The sequence below is a fragment of the Lutra lutra genome, chromosome 10 (genome assembly GCF_902655055.1).
Source record: "Lutra lutra chromosome 10, mLutLut1.2, whole genome shotgun sequence".
Classification (NCBI taxonomy): domain Eukaryota; kingdom Metazoa; phylum Chordata; class Mammalia; order Carnivora; family Mustelidae; genus Lutra; species Lutra lutra.
The window spans coordinates 107,493,432-107,514,730 of NC_062287.1; the positions used below are offsets into that span (position 1 = coordinate 107,493,432).

Consider the following 21,299-nt stretch of genomic DNA (forward strand, 5'->3'; position numbering starts at 1 on the left):
GGGTGGGGGTGGGTGGACAGCAGCTGTGGGTCAGAAGCAGGCACTGCTGACAGGGCAGACCAGTCACAGCTTTATTAAAGACAGGGAGATCCCAGATCAACCCGGGAGTTCCTCGATGAGAATTCTTGGCGCAGGTGGCAAGGGGCCTCCCCAAAGCCGCTCCAACTCCCCGGTGAGGGCTGCCACCTCCTCTGCCGCCACAGCATGGGCTCGATGGGCCCTGGCACAGTCCAGAGCCAGCGACGTGAGGGCCGTCTCATTTTCATTGGTCCAAGCCAACAGGAATTGGCACTTCTTCCGCGCCCGGTAGAGGCGATCTCGCTCCTCTGTGGTCACGGCTCGCTTCCGGGCCCGGCCCAGGGTCTGTGCCAGGTGCCCCAGTGCTGCCAGCGTGTAGCCCTTCTGGTCTGCCGGGCCTTTGCCCATCAGGATGCGGGCAGCTTCGCGCATGGCGCCCCGTGTGCCCAGGGGCCCGGGAGGATGCTCGCCTGCTTCGAGCACCTGGGCTGCGGCCTGCAGGGCTTCCTCGGCAGAGGCAAAGACCTGCTGCGCACCCAGTGCTCCCGACACGCCAAGCAGCGTGGCACAGAAGTCGGAGAGCAGCGCATCGTCGCCGCCGTGATACAAGGCAAGAGTGTGCGCGTAGGCAAACAGCACGTTGGGCAGCTGGAAGCGCACGAGCGGCGAGGGCGGGCTGCGGCTCAGGCTGGCCAGCGTGGGGATCCGGGAGGGCACGGTGGGCGAGCGGGCCTCGGGAGCGTCTTCGAGAAAGGGCTCGGCGGCGGCTTCCTTCGCGGGTTCCGGTGGGGTCCTCGCGGGGGTGGGCTCCAGCTCCGTAGGGTCACGGCCCGCGGCATCATCCACCTCCTCCAGAAGCCGCGGCCCGGCCCCGCGGCCCCACCACCACGGCCGCCACGGGGGCAGCAGCCGCCCGGCCTCGCCACGGCTCAGCAGCCGCTCGAAGGCCGCCTTCTCGGCCGGCGCCAGCAGCTCCCAGAGCCTGGTGAGGCCACCTGGCGCCGGGCCAGGCTTGAGGCCCGCGTCCTCGGGGTCATCCTCGGTCTCGCGTTGCTGCCGCAGCCGCCGTAGGGCGCCGGCCAGGCGGCTGGGTGAGGCGCTGCGGCCGCGGAGCTCTCCCAGCACCTGGTCCCGGTAGAAGTCTTCGGCGCAGGTGCCGTGCGCCCGATAGCAGCGCAGCGAGCAGTAGGGCACGTTACAGCGCGGGCAGGTGTAGCGCGAGGGCTGGGCCTCCCCCGCGGGGCAGAAACCGCAAGGCCCGGCCGGCTCCATGGCAACTGGCGCCCCGCGCACTTGCGAACAAGCGCAGGCAGCCCCGGACAACTTCCGGTGCTAATCGGTTACTTCCGCCTCCTTGCGAGGCCGACGGAGCGTAAAGCCCCCGAGGCCTTTCGGCAACTTCCGCCTACCCTCGGAAGCCAAGCCCCGCCCCCACTGTCAAACAGCTCTTGAGGAGGCGCAGGAGTGGGTCGGGACGCCCCGGCCTCGCCCTGCGCGGTGAGGGAGCGAGGGCCGGTGCCCGAGGCCCTTGCTTCGCTGGTACCAGCTCGCCCCCTAGTGGTTCCCTTGAAGCACGGTGCTTTACCTGGCGGAAATGGATCTTCTCGAAGCATCCCCTCAAAGGCCCCTAAATGCCCCAGGCCTATGGGGGATGCGATGCCTCCCTCCACTGGAAGGGCAGCTATTCTACTAGGGGACACAGACACAAAGGGGAGTGCAGAAAAAGGGTGAAGATGGACTCCTTGGTCTAGACTCTATGTGTGTGTTGGAGGCATTTCCCCTCTTGAGAAGAAAGAAACCTTTAACAGGTATCTGAACTCCTGTTTGATTTCCCCTCCAAATCTATCGTTCGTCCAATTTTAAAGTGCAGAATCCATACTGGGTGCCAGAAACACACTGAGCAGCAAAGATGGGGTCCCTGTCCTGATGAAGCTTAGTTTGTAGAGTGGGGGGTGATAACCCACACAAACCATGCTACGGCCCCCAGGACTTGGACCATCGCACCCATGAAAAGAGAGCTGTTTCTTTAGTCCCACCCCCAGTAAGTTCTGCCTTCACAATCCCTTGTATTTATCTCCTTATGGATCATCTATCAAGATCTGGATGGATCTTGAATCCTATCAAGATCTGGATGGATTTGAAGACCTTCAAGTCCGCTTGTTTTCCACATCCCATTACTACTGGCAGTTTCAGTTTCTAGTTCCTTATCTGGTTCCCTTTCTTGCCAGCCATTCAGAGAAACCAGCCAGACGAAGCACTGGATCACAAGTCAGATCACATCAGGCCCTTACTTAAACCCTTCCCTGTACTTGGTGACCCTCTGTTGCACTTGGACTCAAAACCGAACTCCTGTTCAGGTCTGACAAAACCACACACCTTTGCACACAGTCCATCCCCAACCTTCCCTCTTTCTTTGCAACACCCTCCTTACTTTCTTTGAGACTCTACCACTTGTTAACTATCTTCTTCACTTAACCCACAAGAACCAAATGTCTAGAAGGGAGGTGACTGACTTTTCCTAAAGATTACTAGAGATAAAAAGAGCCTGTAGCCTTGCACACTTCCTATGTGGCAGGTGACCTAAGACCTTCACATCCTTTATATTCTTTTTTTTTTTTTAAGATTTTATTTATTTATTTGACAGAGAGAGATCACAAGTAGATGGAGAGGCAGGCAGAGAGAGAGAGAGGGAAGCAGGATCTCCGCTGAGCAGAGAACCCGATGCGGGACTCGATCCCAGGACCCTGAGATCATGACCTGAGCCGAAGGCAGCGGGCTAACCCACTGAGCCACCCAGGTGCCCCACATCCTTTATATTCTTCACAACTCTCAAGACATGAGAGCAGAAATTAAGTCATTTTAAGTTTGGAGAGTCGGAAAATAAATGAAGCAAGGATTCAAACTTAAGGCAGTCCAAGTCTAGATACAAGGTCTTCACCTCATGTTATACTGTATTTCGAGAACCAGCAGGTTCGAAAACCTTCACAAAATGGGTAGGTGCCGATGTTGCTAGGGGAACTTTGAATCAAGCCCAGAGAATCCACTCCCAGGAACACTACCAACCAACCCACCAACCTGAGCTGTGATTTCATTAATGAAGTTAGCCAGACAGGCGGAGCTACAAACAAGGTCACCATCATGCCAAGGTCATCAGGCAAGGCTGTCTGTGACAGCCACTTTCAGAGAACAGGCATGGGCAATGAAGTCCCAGTAAGGTAAAATAAAAGGGCCTACAGCCGCCACCGGGCTGACTGCAAACAGGTCCACCTCGAAATAGCCCTAAGTCCTAGCTGAGCAACAGGCTGCTTACAACCATGCACAGGTACTAAAAAAAGTAAAGTTCCACAAGGTCCCTTAACTCTTCCCCCTCCCCCTTAACCTCAGCCCCCCGACCACTGCCTCCTGGCAGTCTCTCCTTTGTTGTCCTGCCCACTGCTCTTTTGCTGTGTATTCAATAAATTTCATCTCCTTTGTTCTGCCTTGGGTGAATTCTCTTTCAGGGACTGCACCACTGACTTCCCCCCAATAGGGGTGACCCATATTTTCTCAAGTAGGAACATACTGGACCTGTGCCCTGGACTCCACTAAGGCCATAGCTGGTTCCAAGTTCAGGAAAAGTCAGACAGCCCTTCCCTGATATATCTTCTACCCAAATTTCTCTGCTGATGCCTCCATAATCCTCCCACAACAAGGATTCTTATCTCCTCTGTTTGAAGAACAAGAACAGGGTGCCTGGATGGGTTATTCAGTTAAATGTCTTGACTTGGTTTCAGCTCAGATCTTGAGATGGAGCTCTGTGTAGAACCCCAAGCTTGGGATGGAGCTGGGGCAGGGGTGTGTTGCAAAGATTCTCCACCTCTGCCCTCCCCTGCTCCCTTTCAAATAAACTTTAAAAAACAGGGACGCCTGGGCTCAGTTGGTTAAGCCGCTGCCTTGGGCTCAGGTCATGATCCCAGGGTCCTGGGATAAAGTCCCACATCAGGCTCCTTGCTCAACGGGGAGCCTGCTTCTCTCTCTGCCTCTGCCTGCCACTCTGCCTGCTTGTGTTCTCTCTGACAAATAAAGAAATAAAATCTTAAAAACAAAAGCAAAAACAAAAACACAAAAACACACCTTAAAAAAAAACAAAAAACAAGGGTGCCTGGGTGGCTCAGTGGGTTAAGCCGTTGCCTTGAGCTCAGGTCATAATCTCAGGGTCCTGGGATCAAGTCCCACATTGGGCTTTCTGCTCATCGGGGAGCCTGTTTCCTTCTCTCTCTCTGCCTACCTGTGATCTCTGTCAAATAAATAGATAAAATACTGAAAACAAAAAACCAAAGCAGTAAAAAGTGATTTGGGAGACTTATCAAGTTATTTGGATTAGGAAATCCCCAATTTCCATCTGAAGAGCTGCCATCTGGAGTTACCAATTTTCATGGTAACCCTTTCCCTACAGTTTACCACTGCTTCCCCAACCCAAGGCCCGTCTCTTCCAACCTGACAGTGCCAAGAAACCAGAACCAGGCCTCATTGTTCTAATGAACACACCACCAGCCCTATAAGATACCCAAACAAGTATCTTCCTGAGGCCCTCCCTGCACGTTAAGATGAAACAATGAAATGATTGAACTAAGAGGCTTTATTAGGGGAGAGCCAGGATTACAATGGACTTAAGAGTTGGCATTGGGGCCCTTCTTCTTGCCAAAAGTGGGCACAACATTGACAAAGCGCCGGTTGTATTGCATCCGCCGCTTGGCTCGGCCTGTCTTCTTCTTCTTTTTCTCCTGTTTGGCCACCTGGGAAAAGGGAAGGATAATCAGACCTCCCATACCATCCCTCAGTCTTACCTCCAGGGAGGGAGAAGGCAAACAGAAGAAAGACCAAAGGTCTTGGCTTAGCTTAAAAACAAACAAACAAAACCAAACCTGCACACAAAAAACAAAAACCCAAACTCTAAATAACACCACTAATACAGTCACCTACCTTGGGAGTCTGCCCTCTTACTTTCCCAGCACGGGCCAGAGAACCGTGGACTTTACCTGTGGTGGGAAAGGAGATCAGAACACAGGAGAGCAAGAAGGCCCTACCGGGCAGAATCCTTTCTTCCTCAACTCAAGCCTTTAAAAATAAACAGGGGGGCGCCTGGGTGGCTCAGTGGGTTAAGCCGCTGCCTTCGGCTCAGGTCATGATCTCAGGGTCCTGGGATCGAGTCCCGCATCGGGCTCTCTGCTCATCGGAGAACCTGCTTCCTCCTCTCTCTCTCTCTGCCTGCCTCTCTGCCTACTTGTGATCTCTCTCTGTGAAATAAATAAATAAAATCTTTTAAAAAATAAATAAATAGGGGCGCCTGGGTGGCTCAGTGGGTTAAGCCGCTGCCTTCAGCTCAGGTCATGATCTCAGGGTCCTGGGATCGAGCCCCACATCGGGCTCTCTGCTCAGCAGGGAGCCTGCTTCCCTCTCTCTCTCTCTGCCTGCCTCTCCGTCTACTTGTGATCTCTCTCTGTCAGATAAATAAATAAAATCTTTAAAAAAATAAATAAATAAATAAATAAACAAACAAACCAACAGGGACCAACAGGGGCTGAGAACAAAGGTGCAGAGATATGACCTCTGACCAAGAGTGTTTAGTACAATATGTTCCAGGGTTTCACTTCAGTATCTTCCAGACCGACTTTAAACAAGAACTGAAAAGCACCTTGAGAAATCCAGTTGGACTTGATTTCAGTGAGCAAACAAGGGGCTAATAAGTAATTGAAACAGAACTAGGCTCCAGCTCAGTCTCCCATGGACCTCTTAATGAGAAAGATAAACAGGAACCACCACCCTGGGGTTAGAACACTGAACCCCACACCCTACACCCATATTATGAGTTTACAGACATTTCAAAGTACAATGCTCCCCAACTCACCTCCAAGCATGCGGCCGGCTACTTCCAGGGTGGTCAGTGCCTCCACTCCACACTGACCTAGGGTAGCCTCATCCTCCAAGGGCGTGCCTGCCAGGAGTACGACTTGATCTTCAGGAGCGATGCCCTCCAGCGAGGCTACATGAGCCTACGGTAAAATAAGACTCATCAGCGTTCCCGCGGAGAGAGACTGAAGAACACAAAAGGACGGTGCCCAGGAAGCACCACGCAGCCTTACCTTGATCTGGGCGACCGTCTCCTGGCCGGTCACCTCGAGGGTGTGTAGCTCCTGGGCGCGGACGAAGAGCTGCATGTTGACGACTGACGAAAGAATGGCTCGTAAGAGAAGAATGCTCTGGGAGAAAGGGGGTCGGGGGAAGGCAGCGGACCGGCACCGATCGCGCTGGGATATAGGTGGTCGCGGGATCTCACGTGGGTAAGGCCGGGCCTGCCAGGGAGGTCGGGTGGGGACCGGAAGCTGGCCCTCAGAACACAGCCTCTCCCCCTGTTTTTCCCGCGCCCTCTGACTTCGCGGCCCACCTGCTACTAGGCCCTCCAGATCCAGCGGTGACCCAAATCTTACCCGAACCGCGGGCACCGCAGCCGCTACCGCGAAGATGGAGTCGAGAAAGAGGAAGAAGCAGGGGCGCGCACGTCCACACCGCCTGCTGCGTGCCACGTCACTGCTGGGCGACCGCTAGAGCCTTTGGCTTTTGTACCGCCCACAGCAGTTCTAGCTCCGCCTCTTTACGCTTTGCGCAAGCGTTCTTTCGGTCCCGGGAGCGCGCCCACGAAGGGGAGGGACCTGGCCGGTTGCGCGCGCAGAAGACCGGTGTACGGGAGAAGTTCAAGATGGCAGCGGCCATGTTCCGCGCTACGCTGAGAGGATGGAGAACCGGCGTCCAGCGGGGCTGCGGGCTACGGCAGCTGGTGAGAACGCTGAGCCTGGAGATGGGGAGTAGAGTGCTGCGTTGAGTCTCACTGTTACTCCTGTAACCCTGGAGCTCAGATACGAGATAGAGGCAAGGTGCAAGACCTGTAGTGCGCCTCGGTGTTTGGGGCTTAGAACCTGATTGGCGGACCATTTGGGTTAGTCAGAACTGGGAGGGGCTGCCCATCGACTCCGGCTAATTTTTTAAAAGGGATAACGTTCCACAGGGTAGTGGTCGGCCCCAGATTATTGGCGACAGTAATGGGAACCTAGAGTTCATGATATACAGTCCACTCCAATCTGCTTCCCTTTTCTCGTAACCCCGGGCCTATCAGGACTCCAGGGTATCTTTTGGGAAAAGTGTCCAAAAAGATTCTTCAGGCTGGAGAATGGGAGGACAGTTTGCGGAGAGTTACCTTAGGTAGATGGTTTGTTAATGTCTTAATTTTTCCTACATGGAAAAAGGGGGTAGTAAAATACCTAACTTGTGTCATTGTAAGAATTCAGTCAAAATACCCGTAATACATTTAGTCCATCCATTGCCTGGGGGTGTTTATATGAGGCCAGAATGTTCCAGGTAAGCGAGGGTCACATCGGGTGATTGTGAGTGGGATTATCACGATTGCTGAAAGTGCCTAATCCAGAACTAGAATATTTCAGTAGAACGTTTAGGGGAAGCTTTAAAATACTGAAAAATTTTAGTCGGTCAGACTTAACAGTAAATTGACATTTTTTTTTTTTTTCCAAGATTTTATTTATTTATTTATTTGGGGCGCCTGGGTAGCTCAGTGGGCTAAAGCCTCTGCCTTCGGCTCAGGTCATGATCCCAGGGTCCTGGGATCCAGCCTGGCACTGGGTTCTCTGCTCAGCGGGGAATCTGCTTCCCTCCCTCTCTCTCTGCCGGCCTCTCTGCCTACTTGTGACCTCTCCTTTGATGGGTGGGTGTGTAGTGGGTGGGCTCATAGTTGTTTGTTGTTGTTTTTGGCCTCAGAGCCAAACCCAGGAGCCTCCTGATTACCCCAGCTTTGTGGAGTCTGTGGATGAATACCATTTTGTGGAGCGCCTGTTACCCGCTACCAGCATCCCAAAGCCACCGAAGCATGAACACTATCCCACTCCCAGTGGTTGGCAGCCACCCAGAGGTGAGCTGGGCGATCGGGATGGCTTGAGGTTTATAGGGGGAAACCTTCCTCTCCCTACTGGTCTACCAACCCAATTGAGGCTCTGGATTCCCCAGTGGGTTCAGGACTCGTGTTGAGGTGTCTCAGGGCTTAGCATCTGTCTCGTGTTAAAGGAAGGGCCTGGGAAGGCAGCCCTATTTTACTGGTACCCATCCATCCACACTGTTGGGATGAAGTCTTCCCATTCCGGAGAAGTGAAGCATAGAGAGAAGACCTAAGAGCTGGGACCCCCACTCCCACCCCAGTTGTAGACCTTGTACCATCTTTGAGAACACAGCTTGGGAGTTGGGCATTTCTGGGTTCAAATTTGGCTCTGCTGTTCATTGCCAGTGTGATCACGAGTTGGTCACTTAGCCTCTCCCATATGGAGTTTCAGCAAGATGGAGATAATCTGCTCGGTACATAAAACACTTAGTACAGAGCCCAGCATGTGGTAGGCAGGTGTTCAGTGCTGTAAACCCCCATTTCTTTGTGTCAGAGATTGCTATTAGCCTCCCTGACCCAGGGGAGAAGTGCAAAGATTGGCCCCAGATGGGGACCTAAAGATATAGGGAGGCGTGGCCCTAACTTCGTTTCTCCTTGAGCATCTTCTACTGCCAGGCCCTGTGCTAGGCCTGGGAGGTTACCAGGGCGAAGCAGCTGGTCTTGGCTTCAGTTTAGGGAAAGAGCAGTTGTTCTTACCTGAAATCAAGAGGTGGCTTTGCCATCGGGTGCACTGATTTCTCTGTACACGGGGGAAGTGCATCAGCTGGGGGCATAAAGCCTGCGGATATTTGGCTTCTCACTGTTCTTACATGTAACAGACCCCCCACCCGACCTGCCCTACTTGGTGCGGCGCTCTCGAATGCACAACATCCCTGTCTACAAGGACATCACACATGGCAACCGCCAGATGACTGTCATCCGGAAGGTGGAGGGGGACATCTGGGTAAGTGAGGACATGGGTTGGGGGCTGATACTAACCCTTTCGGGGCTGGAGGGATGGGAGTCTTATAAGAGGGGATGATCTGACCAGGCTTGATGTGTCATCGTCCTCCCTCTCCTCCTCAGGCCCTGCAGAAAGATGTGGAAGATTTTCTGAGTCCACTGCTGGGGAAGACACCGGTCACCCAGGTCAATGAGGTGACAGGTACCCTGCGCATCAAGGGCTACTTCGACCAGCAGCTCAAAGCCTGGCTCCTGGAGAAGGGCTTCTGAGGCCCAGCCAAGCAGCCTGCATGATAGCATCCCCACCAGACTAGAGTCTGGGGGGCGGGGTGTCTCGGGAGGAGTGAGGTGGCTGTTGGAGCAACTAGGACAAAAGGTATAAATGCCAGGGCTAAGAGCTTGGGCAGGGCGCAGCCAGGCTAAAGGGCTTCAGAGCAGGCCTCGCTCACATTGAGGGGGAACGTGACCCTCTCCACAGATGCCCGCAGCGGGGAGGGCTGCCTGCCGGTGGGGCCCCTGCCTCTGGTGGAGCTCACTGGGCTCACTGTTCAGATTCTGGAGGTTGTTGACCGGTGGAAGTAACAGCCCAACCCAGTTGAGGGGCGGGTAGCGCAGAGTAGACCCACTGAGAACGTGTCTTCCTTGGCCTTCACACCCTCACTGCTGTAGAGCTCTCAAGCCCTTGCTCTGGGCCAGACCTGGTTCGGTGGCGGCTGTGGAGAACACACAGGACTCGGGTGTGGTTCCCGGAGGTCTTCAGCTCCGAGTAAAGTCACCACGGGGCATAGGCATTAGAGGGCCCTGGTCAGCCCCTGAACTCATTCCTTTTACCCGTGGAGAAGTAGAAGGCCTCTTGCCTGGGCTCCATTCTTGGGAGAGTTGGGCCTGACTGCATCTCCAGCTCCGGGATGCTGAGTGATTAGCTTGAGTTGGTGCCTCCACAAGGGGGTGCTCGGGAGCTCCCAGCCTGCCTTCCCTGGTGGCCTGGTATCAAGGCTAGACAGGGGCTCTGCAGGAAGAAAGATGCTGGCCTTTTGCCCCTGCCATCCCGTCCCACCCCCCAGCCAATGAACCTTCACACTTGCCCCATCCTAGGGAGTTACAAAGGTCAGAGGCCTGAGTTCCCACCCTCAAAGCCTGGCTCCCCTACTTGTCTTTTAAGGCAGGGAATTGAATTTCTCTGGGGCTCAGTTTCTTCATATGGAAAATGGGGATAGCTCCGTAACAGTTAATGACTTGTCTAACGAAACCCATGCCCCTGGGGATTCTCAAGTCGACAGCCCGAGCAAGCAGCAGCAGCCTGGCATGCTGTTCCCATGAAACCCAGCTCTACCAGTCACTAAGGCGAGTCTTTATTTGGCTGTATATACAATTTAAGCTATTAAAATTTGTACAATATTTACAAATTAAATAATCATCTGAAATGGTCTCCAGCAACTCTTGTAACACAGAACTGAGGGGGAAAAAAAGACAAGGGCAGGCGGGCCTCAGCTCCTGTGGTCTCTACCTGGCCCAGTGCCTTTTCTAAACTGGAAAGCCCAGGAGCCAGACACTCCTGCTCCTCTTTCCTAGGGTCAAGCATTCAAGTTCAAAGACAAAATTTAAGCCAAAAGACAACAGCAGGGAAGTAGTTCCAATTCTTCTGAACCCGAGAGACATTCTGTAAGTCCAGAAGTGGCTTCCACAGATTCTGGGGCCTGCAGTGGTTCAGGAGCGGACGCACGGGCCCTCAGCCTGGCGCAAGGCTGGGCAGTGGTTGCTGGGTGAGATCAGGAATGGTCTCACTTGATAGACAGCAGGAAGAAGGGGCCCTGGGGAGAGGGGCAGGGCATCTCAGTGCTGCCCCCCTGCTCCTCCAGCCCGAGGCAGGCCTCTCCCTGCGCTGGGCGGTTGCCAGTAAGACACGGAAACATCACAGGGCATGAGTGACACAGCCACCATCACGAAGGGCCTCTAGGGAGTTTAGCGTAAGAAAAGGGACAGCAGTACCAATCTTGGTGGGTGGCCCAGGGAGCAAGTTCCTGGCCTGCCTCCAGCCCCTTAAGTTTCCACATGGGATTGGGACGCTAATACTGTTTAGCACGGAAGTGACTTCACAAACACACACACACACAAGTGGGCCTTGGAGGGGCTGCCCCTTCTCCCAGAGAGGGGGGAGGGGGAGAGGGCTTCTCAGAGACTGCCTTCCTGCCTTCACGGCCCCAGCAGAACAGGCTGAAGGGGGGGGGGGGAGAGGGAGGCTGGAATGGACCCAAGATCCCCATGGCTGCCCGGGACTGGAAGGGCTGGAGTCAACTGGGGCCTCAGGCGTCTTTCCACTTGGCCTAGGGGATGCCTCCTCCTTTCTCTCAGAGCTGGGGGTCGTTACTCCCTGGTGCACACGGAGAGGGAGCGGGCACTTGGTGGCAGGATGTGTTACAGCAAGGGCTGCCCGAGAGAGTGGAGGCAGGGGGAGGACTGGGGTAGTGTCAGTGGGCAACAGGGGACTCCAGCTTCTGCAGGCGGCGGCGGCGGAGCTCTGCTGCATCAGGCTCCCCGTCCTCAGGCAGCTCCTCCGTGCCCAGTGACTCAGGAGCTGGGGACAGAGTTCAGAAGTGGAACCCAGAGAAGTTCCTTCCCCACTCCCCATCCCAACCCCCAGGCTGACCGAGACTACCTGGAGGCTTTTCAGGCTCAGGGGCTGGTGGGGAGGCTCCAGGGGAGGGGGTGGTGGTCTCAGAGCTGGGGATGCTGGTGGGGGAGGCAGCAGTGACCACCGCCGGGGCAGTCTCCTCAGTGGGGCTGACTGAGGCAGCAGGTCGGGGGGGTCTGGGAAGAGAAGGAGAAGGGGCAGGTGAGGCCTTGACATCCTGGCACGACTGGGCAGATCTGTCTGCCCCTTATGAGCCCTGCAGGGTAGCATCAGCGCTGAGGGACGTCTGAGGCCCAAGGGAACAGCAGACACAGGCGAACACATGCTGTGGGAGTCCTCGTGGGCCCACACCGCAGAGGGGCCATAAGCCACCTGCGGGCGAGCACTGGTGGTGGCCTTGTTTGAGACTGCGGGGTGCCAGGCTCCAAGGGACACCCGCAGACTTTCCCCTGAACAAAACCCCACTCAAATCTCTGACTCCAGCACCCAGCCAAGCCTGTGCCCTCCCCCACCCCCACCCCCTGCTGGGCGCTCTGCACGTGACCTATGGGCGGGACTTATTAAAATAAGGCGATAGTGGTCTCCAGGCAAGTGAGTGGCGTGACCAGGACTTGAACTTAGGGCGGGGTGCTTCTAGGGGCCTTTATATTTGCTGACTCAGATCAGGGCCAGTGGTTCTAAGGCACAGGGTCACCACTTGCGAGAAGGGCCCCGTGATGAACTGAGCACTGAGAACCAGGAGTCGCCCGGTTTTAGGAAGACCCGAAGGAACGGCATCTGAAGTCCGCGCCCTACTAACCGCCAGCCCTCCTGAGACCCAGGCAGGCCTTCTGCAGCAAGAGGGCAGAGGCCTCGAGAACCTGGAGCCGCTGGTCTGCCTACAGATAGGTGGGCGGAGGCAACCCCGGCCGGGGGCCCTCCGTGGCGGCCGCGCACGTACCCCAGGGAGGCGAGCACGGTGAGGTACTGGTTGATCTGCAGCATCGCGGCGTCCAGCAGCGTGTGGATGTTGCGCAGGCTCTGCAGTCGGGCCTCCAGGTGCTGCCGCTCGTGGCCTTCCAGAGCCCGCAGCTCCTCCGGCGTCAGCCCGGCAAAGCCCGCGGGGGGCACGGGCATGGGGGGGAAGGCTGGAGAGAGGCCGAGGCTCAGCCTGGGTCCCACCGATCCCTCCTCCCCATCAACCCCGCCCGTTGTCCGGCTTACCAAAAGGCGGAGGCAGCGGCACGCCCATCCAGGGGGGAGGGAAGGGGAAGCCTGGGGCGGGGCCGCCTTCGGGGGCGGGGGCGGAGCCAGGGGCTGGGGCCGGGGCCGCAGCAGCCCCTGTGGTTGTGGCGGCTCCACTGGGCCGAGGAAGGGCTGCCGAAGGGTAAGAACAGTTTGGCGAGTGTTAAGAGGCCTCCGCTTCCATTCCTCCCACCCCTTGGCTGTCGCATTCCTGGACAGACTCACCTGCACCGGTGGACGGAGGGGCCCCAGCCTCTCCTGAGCTGGGGGGAGGTGGGACAGGTGGGAAGGGGCCCATCGGGGGCCACAGCGGGAACATGCCTGGGGGGAAGGGAGGCAGGAGGCCCTGGGGGACTGCAGAGAGAGAACAGGGTAGTGAGAGAAGATCCAAGTGAGACAGATGCAAGTCCCACCCGCGGGGCTGTTAGGAACCCTGTCTTTGCTCCCAAGGGCCCGTCTGAACTCAGCACTGATGACCCATGACTACGAGCCATTCGATGTCTCTTCCTATGACCCCCTTCCCTGCCCAGACTGAGCTCCTGGAGGGCAGAGAGTCTGATTCACCTCGTGTTTCCCATACCCAGCTCAGAACAGGGTGTGCTGAATGGCCAAATGAGGGGGCCACTCACAGTTGGGGGGCTGCGGCAGGAGTGGTGGGGGGTGAGCGGCTGGCTGTGGCCCCTGCTCAGCAGGCTCCGGGGGCGCAGGTGACTGGGTCGGCAGTGATGCCCGGAGAACGTCCATGCGGCAGGTGGGGCAGGTCTGCTGCCGCTGGAACCAGGAGCGCAGGCAGCTAGGGGGACGAAGATAAGGCAATGGTCCGCAGATCCCCGGGGGGCAGCCTTCCAGAGCCTTCCAGAGCCTCTCCCCCAATGTCAGGCTCCCTGGGCACCCCCCCCCACCTGGTGTGGAAAATGTGGTTGCAGGGCAGTCTCTTGGCCCCCGTCACCATCTCTTCTCGGCAGATGATGCACACGTTGTCCATCGCCTGGAGTTCCTCTGGGGTGGCATCTGGATACCTAGTGAGGACAGGCCAAGGCTAGGTCAAGACCAGAGGCGGAGTCGGGGGAACCAGGGGCAGAGCTCGGGACAGCAGCCAGTCCAGCCCACTTACAGTGTGTTCATGTTACGGATGGCGCGGCGGGACATGATGGCATCCGTCACAGCCTTCTTGAACTGCCTGCAAGACCAGGTGCGGTGAACGCTGGGTGAGGGGGGACAGAGGATCAGGTGTGGGTCGGGGGCAGGGAGGGCTGGGCTGGGCGTACCTCATGGCCAGGTACATGGGCCGGATGGCAAAGAGAGGGAAGGTGTGCACCTTGATCATGATAGTCATGAAAGCCATGTACAGCAAAACCTTGATGAAGCCTGGGGGCAAGGAGAAGTGCAGAGAGCAGCAGTCACAGGGCCTGGGAGGCAGGGCCGGGGACGCTGGTCCGGGTCCAGGAGGCCCAGGCTCTTCTCACCTGTGAACAGCTCCGTGTAGAGCATGTACACGGCCTTATTGTCCCAGGGGTTCTCGCTCTGGAGGTCCACGGAGTGCAGGACGTACTTGATGAAGATGGTGAGGACCATAGTCATCAGGATGGCGTACTGCGGGAGGAGGGGGCCGTCAGCACACGGCACCCCCTGGCGGCAGCCACATAAGGCTGGGGCCGGGCATCCGCAGGGCAGAGCGCAGCGATGGACAGGGACTTGTCACCCCCCAGCTCCTCCACTCCCGGGCTGCTGGGACTTCTGGTGACTCACCAGACCTCTCCAACCCTGGCAGCCTGTCTGTCCAATGACAGAATTAACTGTCCCTTTCTTTCTTTTTTTTTTTTTCTAAGATTTTATTCATTTATTTGACAGACGGAGATCACAAGTAGGCTGAGAGACAGGCAGAGGGTGGGGTGAGCAGGCTCCCTGCTGAGCAGAGAGCCGGATTCGGGGCTCGATCCCAGCAGCCTGGGACCATGACCTGAACCGAGGGCAGAGGCTTTAACCCACTGAGCCACCCAGGCGCCCCTTAACTGTCCCTCTCTCTTTTTTTTTTTAAAATTTTATTTATTTATTTATTTATTTGACAGAGAGAGATATCACAAGTAGGCGGAGAGGCAGGCAGAGAGAGAGAGAGGAAGAAGCAGGCTCCCCGCTGAGCAGAGAGCCCGATGCGGGGCTCAATCCCATGACCCTGGGATCATGACCTGAGCTGAAGGCAGAGGCTTTAACCCACTGAGCCACCCAGGCGCCCCTAACTGTCCCTTTCTAACGACATTCCTTTGCCGACGAAAAGCGACAGGTCGAGTGCTCGGCACAGGGTCTAGCATCCAAGTGAGCGCTCAACCAGTGGGAACGTCGGCACCGAGCACCCCTCCTCACCCCGCTGTTGGTCAAGCTCATTCCTGCGGCGGGCAGCAGCCCACTCCTCGGGCCACCACGTCCAGGAGGCCCTCCCAGGGCTCCAGGTTGGAGCTGCTCCTCCCCACGCTCCTCCCTCCGCACTTTCCTGCTCTCCTGGGTGTGCGTGTGTGCAAGGTGGGAGCTGATGCCGACGGATGCCCAGCCCGGCCCCAGAAGAGGTGCTCAGGAGGGGTTTGTTGGGTTATCCGAGGCACGTTCGGTGCTACCTCAGGCGGTTTTACCTCAAAGCCAAACACCAGCTGCACAGAGGCCCCGCGGGTCAGGATGCTGTGATAGGCGTGGCTGACGAAGAGGAAGTCCAGGGTACCCAGGAGGAACATGAGGGCTGTGGGGACCCCCCAAATGGGGGGTTGGTGGGGTCAGCACCGGGCCTGATGGCCACCTCCTGCTGTAAGACCCCACCCTCCGGCCCACCATGGCCCTCGCCATCTAGTCAGGCGCTACACTCCACCAACCCCAGCCCCCTGGGAACTGCAGTTTTGCCTAGGAGGGTATTAGAGCGGCCCGAGCTCCAGGTGAGGAGGCCAAGGGCTTCGGGGCTGGGCAGCTGAGGAGCCCTGGGGTGGAACAGGACAGAGATGATGCAAATTAACTTCCCAATTTATCTTTCCTGTACAGCTGTGGGTCAAGGGGGATGCCTGTGCTCTAGGGTACAGGACCACGGTTAGTGACTTGTCATGTTCTGATCGTCCACGGAGCCTCTCGTCCCTCCAGCCCCCTCCCCTCCCCTCCCCTCCCAGGGCTCTCACTCACAGACAATGCGGCAATGGAAGAGCCAGGAAATATTGGGGCTGCGTTCCATCTGAGGCAGAGCAGAAAGGGGCCCATCAGGAAAGCCGGGGCTTACCCCACATCCCCACCCCGGACTTCCCTGCCCAAGCCCACCCACCAAGCCAATCCCTGGCTCCCATCTGCTCCGGAGAATGCCCTCGACCCAACTCACAAAGTCCACACGGTCCTCAGCCAGCCAGTGAAAACACTTGAGGAAGAGCAGGAGGGTGAAGAGTGCAACAAAGCGGGGGCTGAAGTCGTCCCGAAAGACGGTGAAGGCCAGACAAGTCTCAGTGACAGCATACCAGGAACGTTCCAGAAGGTGCTGGGGGGTGGACAAGGAATGATGAGGACCTCAAGACACTCTGCTTGTCCAGCTCCCTGCCCCTCGCTTTTGGAGTCAAAAACATCTTACCTCCATCTCTGCTGCCCTCAGCTGTCCAAAGAACACCTTGCCCATCACTTTGCCCAAGAGAAAGACAAGGACAAAGGCCTGGATGTAGAGGACCTAGGAGTGAGAAGAAGCTATGGTTTGAGGTCACTTTCTGCTCTGCTATGTCTGGGGCTCCTCATTCGGGAACCCCCCCGCAATGTTCCCATCCCAATTAATTCAAAGGCAGGCAGCTAGTGGGCTATTTGGCCTTTCTCCCACTTACCTGACCTCTAACTCCGCCCCTGCCTCAAGCAGACTCCGCCTCCCCGCCCAGGGAGATCCCCCCCCCCCCCCCCCCCCCCCCCCCAGCCCGGAACTCACTGCCATGCTGGGGCTGGACTTGGTCAAGTACACCACAGTGGGGTAGAACTGGTGCTTGAGGTAGTAGGCATGAGCCACCACGGCCCCGGTCAGCGCCAGGCTGGCCGCCATCATCACTGCGGTGCGGAACATTGCCCTGGCCTGGAGACCTGCGTGGGGAAAGGGAAGGAATCACCTGTGTGATGCGTACACCGTGCAAACCCAGCCCCCTGCCCGACACGCAGTGTCACCAAATAGGAGTGAAAAAAAAAAAAAAAAACCAAACACAAAAACACAAAAAACCCCGCCTCGCCTCACCCTCACAATCATGACCTCAAGAACAGCATACGCGCCCCCATTTTACAAATAAGAAAATGGAGTTAAGCGAGCCCACTGACGCAAGGCCTGGAGCCTGGGTCAGTCTTGTTTCAAATCTAGAGCTTTCCACGCCGCCTGCCAAGCCGCCGCCTCTAGGGAGGCACGAGGAGAAACAAACGTGCTGCAGGAGAGGGAACCGCTACCACAGCCTCTAAAGTGAAGATGATGGGGAGGATGCACACGCAGAAACCTCCAGAAGCAGGAACGTGCCGCCTGGATCGGGAGAAGCCAGGCGCTGGGGGGCGCAGGTGGGCAGGCGACAGCGCCGGTGACAGCTCGGCCAGGGTGGGCAGCGGCCACGCGCGCCCCGCGGGAGCGGGCAGGATACGTCAGCCTGGAACCCTGGCGTCCCCTCAACCCCCGGGGCAGTGTCCACCCGGGGGCAGCGGAGAAACGGCCGATCGCCGGGATGCAGCGGCGACACGGAGAGGGACCCGGGGCGCCCCCGCACCTGTGATCGCCAGGAGCTGCGAGCGTCGCAGGCGGGGCCCGGCCTCTGAAGAGCGGGCGCCTGAGGTCCACGACCAGCTGACAAGCCGCGAGCGGGGCTTAGGGGGCGCGCCGACCCCGGAGCCCTCAAGGGGAGGGCCCAGGTCCCGACTCCCAACCACAACCCGGGCCCGACCCCGGCCGACTCACCAGGAGCCCACCGCCGCGAGCCCGCTCGATCCCCGCGACTGCGGAGGCGGCCCGGGTTAACAACACAGCCCACCCCCTACGAGCCGGAACTTCGGGAGTGAGACACCTCACTTCCGGCGTGGCGCCGAGTGGGTCGTACCAAGTGCACCCTTACGTTGGCCGCAACGCGCACCCTCCGTGGGGCCGACAGCGGTGGTCCCACCACTGTACCCAGGCGTCGCGCCCACGGCCGGAGCAAGAGATGCGAGAGGTGGTCGCAGCGGAATAGGGCAGCCCGGCAGGTGGCTGGAGTCCCCCCGACTGTTAGTCCCAGATGGTATCGTCTCCGTCTCGGAGTGGACTCAACCTAGAGGAGGACTCGGGCTCTCAGGGAGGGGAGGAAGGCGGGGCTTTGTGCGGGCCGTACCATTTGGAGGGGGGGGGAGTGTGCCAGGGACAGACATTACGGGCTTAAGAGAAATAAAATGTCTTAGAGTCTCACTCCAGAAGATTTCACAGCAAATCAGATGCTTTCCTGGAGAACTAGGTTCAGAAAAGAAAAACTTGCTCCTCCTTGATCACCCCCAAATTGTGTGGGAGTGTGTTGGGTCCCCGTGGCTGCTGCTAATTGGCCGAGATAGAGTTACGCGGACCAATAAGAAAAAGGAAGGAGACTGGCCGGCCTATGGAGAGAGCGTAGCAGGTGAGTGGTTGCTAGGTACTAAAGGCAGCGTTGCCTAGGTCTAGGTCCAAGCCGGGTGGGCTGACAGCTGGCTGGGAGGGGTGGGGTGGAGGGGTGCACAGTCCGTGAGCGGGTGATCTGTGTCTGCCCAAGGGGAACGTTTGCTGCGCCACAAAAGAGAGGCGCAAGCTGTTGTGTCTAGGACTAAGAAGGCAGATCTTTAACACCGGCTGATATGGAAGAGTGTTCTATGCAAAGGGATCGACTTCAGTTTCCCTGTGCGTACAGCTCCGCCTTGTATTGTCCGCTCCCCGGCCATAACCGCAGCTACCACGGGTCTCGGGCTGCGCATTATTTCAGTTTGTGTCTCAATCGCAGCCAAGCCAGTCTGCTCATTGACAGAATGAAGCCAGTACACCCAATTTGTATCTTGCATTTCTTCTGTCTCGTGTAGCAATCAGTCACCAAAGCGTATGGGCTACGAGGTGCCATTCTCCATTCTTAATGGAGGTTCAGAGGTTTAACAAGAACTGTTCCCAGATTGGCGTTGGGGTCTGTCTGACGCTAAATTCCCATCCTGTTGGCCTCAGCCACCTTCATCACCTCCTGAATTGGCCTGACAAGTTTAGCCTGTAACCTGTTACAGAGTTGGCTCCCCGACAAGGCCGTGTGTTACTTTGTGGTGACTGCATCCAGCGGTCAACTTTCCCTTCTTGCCTGACTCGACCTCTCTCCCAAGAAGTCTCATACCTGAGATTCTGTGATCCCACAGGCCTCTGCTTTTCTTTCTGGCTGTGCATCCGACCCTCTCCTCTGTCCTATCTCGTCTGTCCTAGATATTGGTGTCCATATTGGTCCCTTCTGTCTGTTTTCTCTGCATAATGCCCTCTGCTCCTGTGGACTCCATACTCCCACCCAGGTGCTGATGACTCCCAGGTCTGGTCTCCAGCTGAAATATCTTTTTTTTTTTTTTTTTTAAATTTTGGTGTTCGTAGTCCTCCACCCCTGCCCTGGCTTCAGAAACCTGGGCATCTTGTTCACCCTTTCCCTTTCCCATCTGTCCCCACACCCAAACTGGTAATTAAATCATTTATTCAGTTGTCTGCAAACCTGTCGGATGCAGCCTGTTCTAGGAACTCAGGATATCAGTGAACAAAATGACAATCTCTGCCTTTGTGAAGTTTTACCCTGGTGGGTGTGACGGATGCTAAATCCGATACATGATATAAGGGAATTCGCTACTGTGTTGGGAGGTAATAAGTAGGTAATAAGAGCTGTAGGCAAAAAGAGAGGGGAATGAAGGGGATCAGGAGTGTGGTGGGGGTTCTTGAAGCAGGTTGCCGTGTAAGTGAGAAGCTAAACAAAGACTTGAAGGAGGAAGGGGCATGAGCCAAAGGGACCCCTGGGTAAAGAGTCACAGCTGGTGAAGAGTGGACCTGTCCCGGGTTGTTGGGAGGAGGCGAGTACGGCTGGAGAAGAAATATCAAAAGGGTAAGTGGGAGGAGGAGGAAGAACCAGATGGCGTTAGCCATTATAAGGACTTTGGCTTTTACTCTGAATGACAGGAGGAGCCATTGGGGGATGCTGAGTAGAGGTGGCGCACCCTCTACTTAGGTCTAAAAGGATCACCCTAGCACCTCTGTTATTGAATGAGCTGGGGGGAGGGGCAGAGGGAGAGGGAAAAGCAGACTCTCCACTGAGCAAGGAGCCCAATGGAGGGCACCTGGGTGGCTTAGTTGGTTAAGCATCTGACCTCGGCTCAAGTTATGATCTCAGGGTCCTGGGATAGAGCCTGGAGTCATGCTCCCAGCTCAGTAGGGAGTCTGCTTCTCCCTCTCCCTCTGCCCCTCCGCCATCCGCACTCTGTCTCTCACTCAAATAAATAAAATCTTTAAAAAAATTTTTTTTAATTTATTTATTTGACACACACAGAAAGAGAACAAGTAGGCAGAGAGGCAGGTCGGGGGTGGGGAAGCAGGCTCCCCGCTAAGCAGAGGGCCAAATGCGGGGCTCCATCCCATGGCCTTGAGATTATGACCTGAGCTGAAGGCAGAGGCTTAACCCACTGAGCTATCCAGGTGTCCCTCAAATCAATAAAATCTTAAAAAAAAAAAAAAACAAAAAAAAAAAAAACCAAAGCCAGAAATCTGTTAGGACTTCCTGAACCGTATAAATGGCATGTATGAAAAATGCAAGCTAACATTAGAATAATGGTAAAAGACTGAGCGCTTTCCCTCTAAGACTGGATACAAGAAAAAAATGTCCACACTTGTCGCTTCTATTTGGTATTATACTGAAAGTTTTAGTCAGGGTATTTAGACAAGAAAATAAATAAAAACCATCTAGCTGGAAAGGAAGAAATAAAAGTATCTCTATTTGCAAATGACAGGATCTTGTATGTAGAAAATCCTAAGGAATCCATCAAAAAACTGTTAGAGTTAGTAAATGAGTTCCTCAAGGTTGCAGGATAGAAACCAATAAAGCAAAAATCAATTGTAGTTTTATTCACTAGCAATGAACAATCCACAAATGAGATCAACAAAATTCCATTCACAATGCACCAAAAAGAATAAAATCCTTATAAATAAACTGAACAAGAGAAGTGTAAGACTGGTACACTGAATATTACAAAATATTATTATTTTTTTTTACAAAATATTTTTTACAAAATTTTTACAAAATTTTTTTACAAAATACAAAAAATTACAAATTTTTTTTACAAAATACAAAAAAAATTTTACAAAATATTTTACAAAAAATATTTTTTAACAAAATTTTACAAAATTTTTTTACAAAATACAAAAAATTTTATCAAAATTATTGATAGAAATTAAACATCTAAATAAATTGAGAAACATCTCATATGTATGGATTATAGGACTTAATATTGTTAGATGGCATAGTCCTCAAAATTGAT

General features: G+C 55.4%; 4 protein-coding genes across 7 annotated transcripts; 1 reads left to right on the forward strand and 3 right to left on the reverse strand.

The window, feature by feature from the left end:
* Nucleotides 1–49: 49 nt before the first annotated feature.
* ZNHIT2 (zinc finger HIT-type containing 2) lies at nt 50–1,506 on the reverse strand. Its single transcript, XM_047690316.1, has one exon. The coding sequence runs from the start codon at nt 1,288–1,290 to the stop codon at nt 97–99; it is 1,194 nt and encodes a 397-aa protein (XP_047546272.1). The 5' UTR covers nt 1,291–1,506; the 3' UTR covers nt 50–96.
* Nucleotides 1,507–4,618: 3,112 nt separating this feature from the next.
* Nucleotides 4,619–14,780, reverse strand: FAU (FAU ubiquitin like and ribosomal protein S30 fusion). 2 transcript variants are annotated; one of them, XM_047691708.1, is made up of 5 exons: nt 14,758–14,780; nt 6,141–6,223; nt 5,906–6,050; nt 4,981–5,036; nt 4,619–4,793 (listed from the first exon to the last, which is right to left on the reverse strand). In XM_047691708.1, the coding sequence occupies exons 2-5, from the start codon at nt 6,213–6,215 to the stop codon at nt 4,668–4,670; spliced, it is 402 nt and encodes a 133-aa protein (XP_047547664.1). In that variant the 5' UTR covers nt 6,216–6,223; nt 14,758–14,780; the 3' UTR covers nt 4,619–4,667. The 2 variants fall into 2 exon arrangements, with proteins under 2 accessions (XP_047547664.1, XP_047547663.1); XM_047691707.1 differs by lacking the exon at nt 14,758–14,780 and adding an exon at nt 6,486–6,628.
* MRPL49 (mitochondrial ribosomal protein L49) lies at nt 6,675–10,369 on the forward strand. Its single transcript, XM_047691705.1, has 4 exons — nt 6,675–6,832; nt 7,825–7,975; nt 8,818–8,942; nt 9,065–10,369. Exons 1-4 carry the CDS (start codon nt 6,755–6,757, stop codon nt 9,209–9,211), a joined length of 501 nt encoding a protein of 166 aa, XP_047547661.1. The 5' UTR covers nt 6,675–6,754; the 3' UTR covers nt 9,212–10,369.
* SYVN1 (synoviolin 1) lies at nt 10,278–17,863 on the reverse strand. 3 transcript variants are annotated; one of them, XM_047691704.1, is made up of 16 exons: nt 17,722–17,863; nt 16,726–16,874; nt 16,387–16,479; nt 16,144–16,296; nt 15,954–16,002; nt 15,422–15,525; nt 14,264–14,390; nt 14,066–14,165; nt 13,912–13,977; nt 13,700–13,816; nt 13,427–13,590; nt 13,023–13,151; nt 12,777–12,929; nt 12,514–12,700; nt 11,598–11,749; nt 10,278–11,516 (listed from the first exon to the last, which is right to left on the reverse strand). In XM_047691704.1, the coding sequence occupies exons 2-16, from the start codon at nt 16,855–16,857 to the stop codon at nt 11,410–11,412; spliced, it is 1,833 nt and encodes a 610-aa protein (XP_047547660.1). In that variant the 5' UTR covers nt 16,858–16,874; nt 17,722–17,863; the 3' UTR covers nt 10,278–11,409. The 3 variants fall into 3 exon arrangements, with proteins under 3 accessions (XP_047547660.1, XP_047547658.1, XP_047547659.1); XM_047691702.1 differs by having other exon boundaries at nt 12,777–12,932; nt 17,722–17,862; XM_047691703.1 differs by having other exon boundaries at nt 12,777–12,932; nt 17,534–17,756.
* Nucleotides 17,864–21,299: the final 3,436 nt, after the last annotated feature.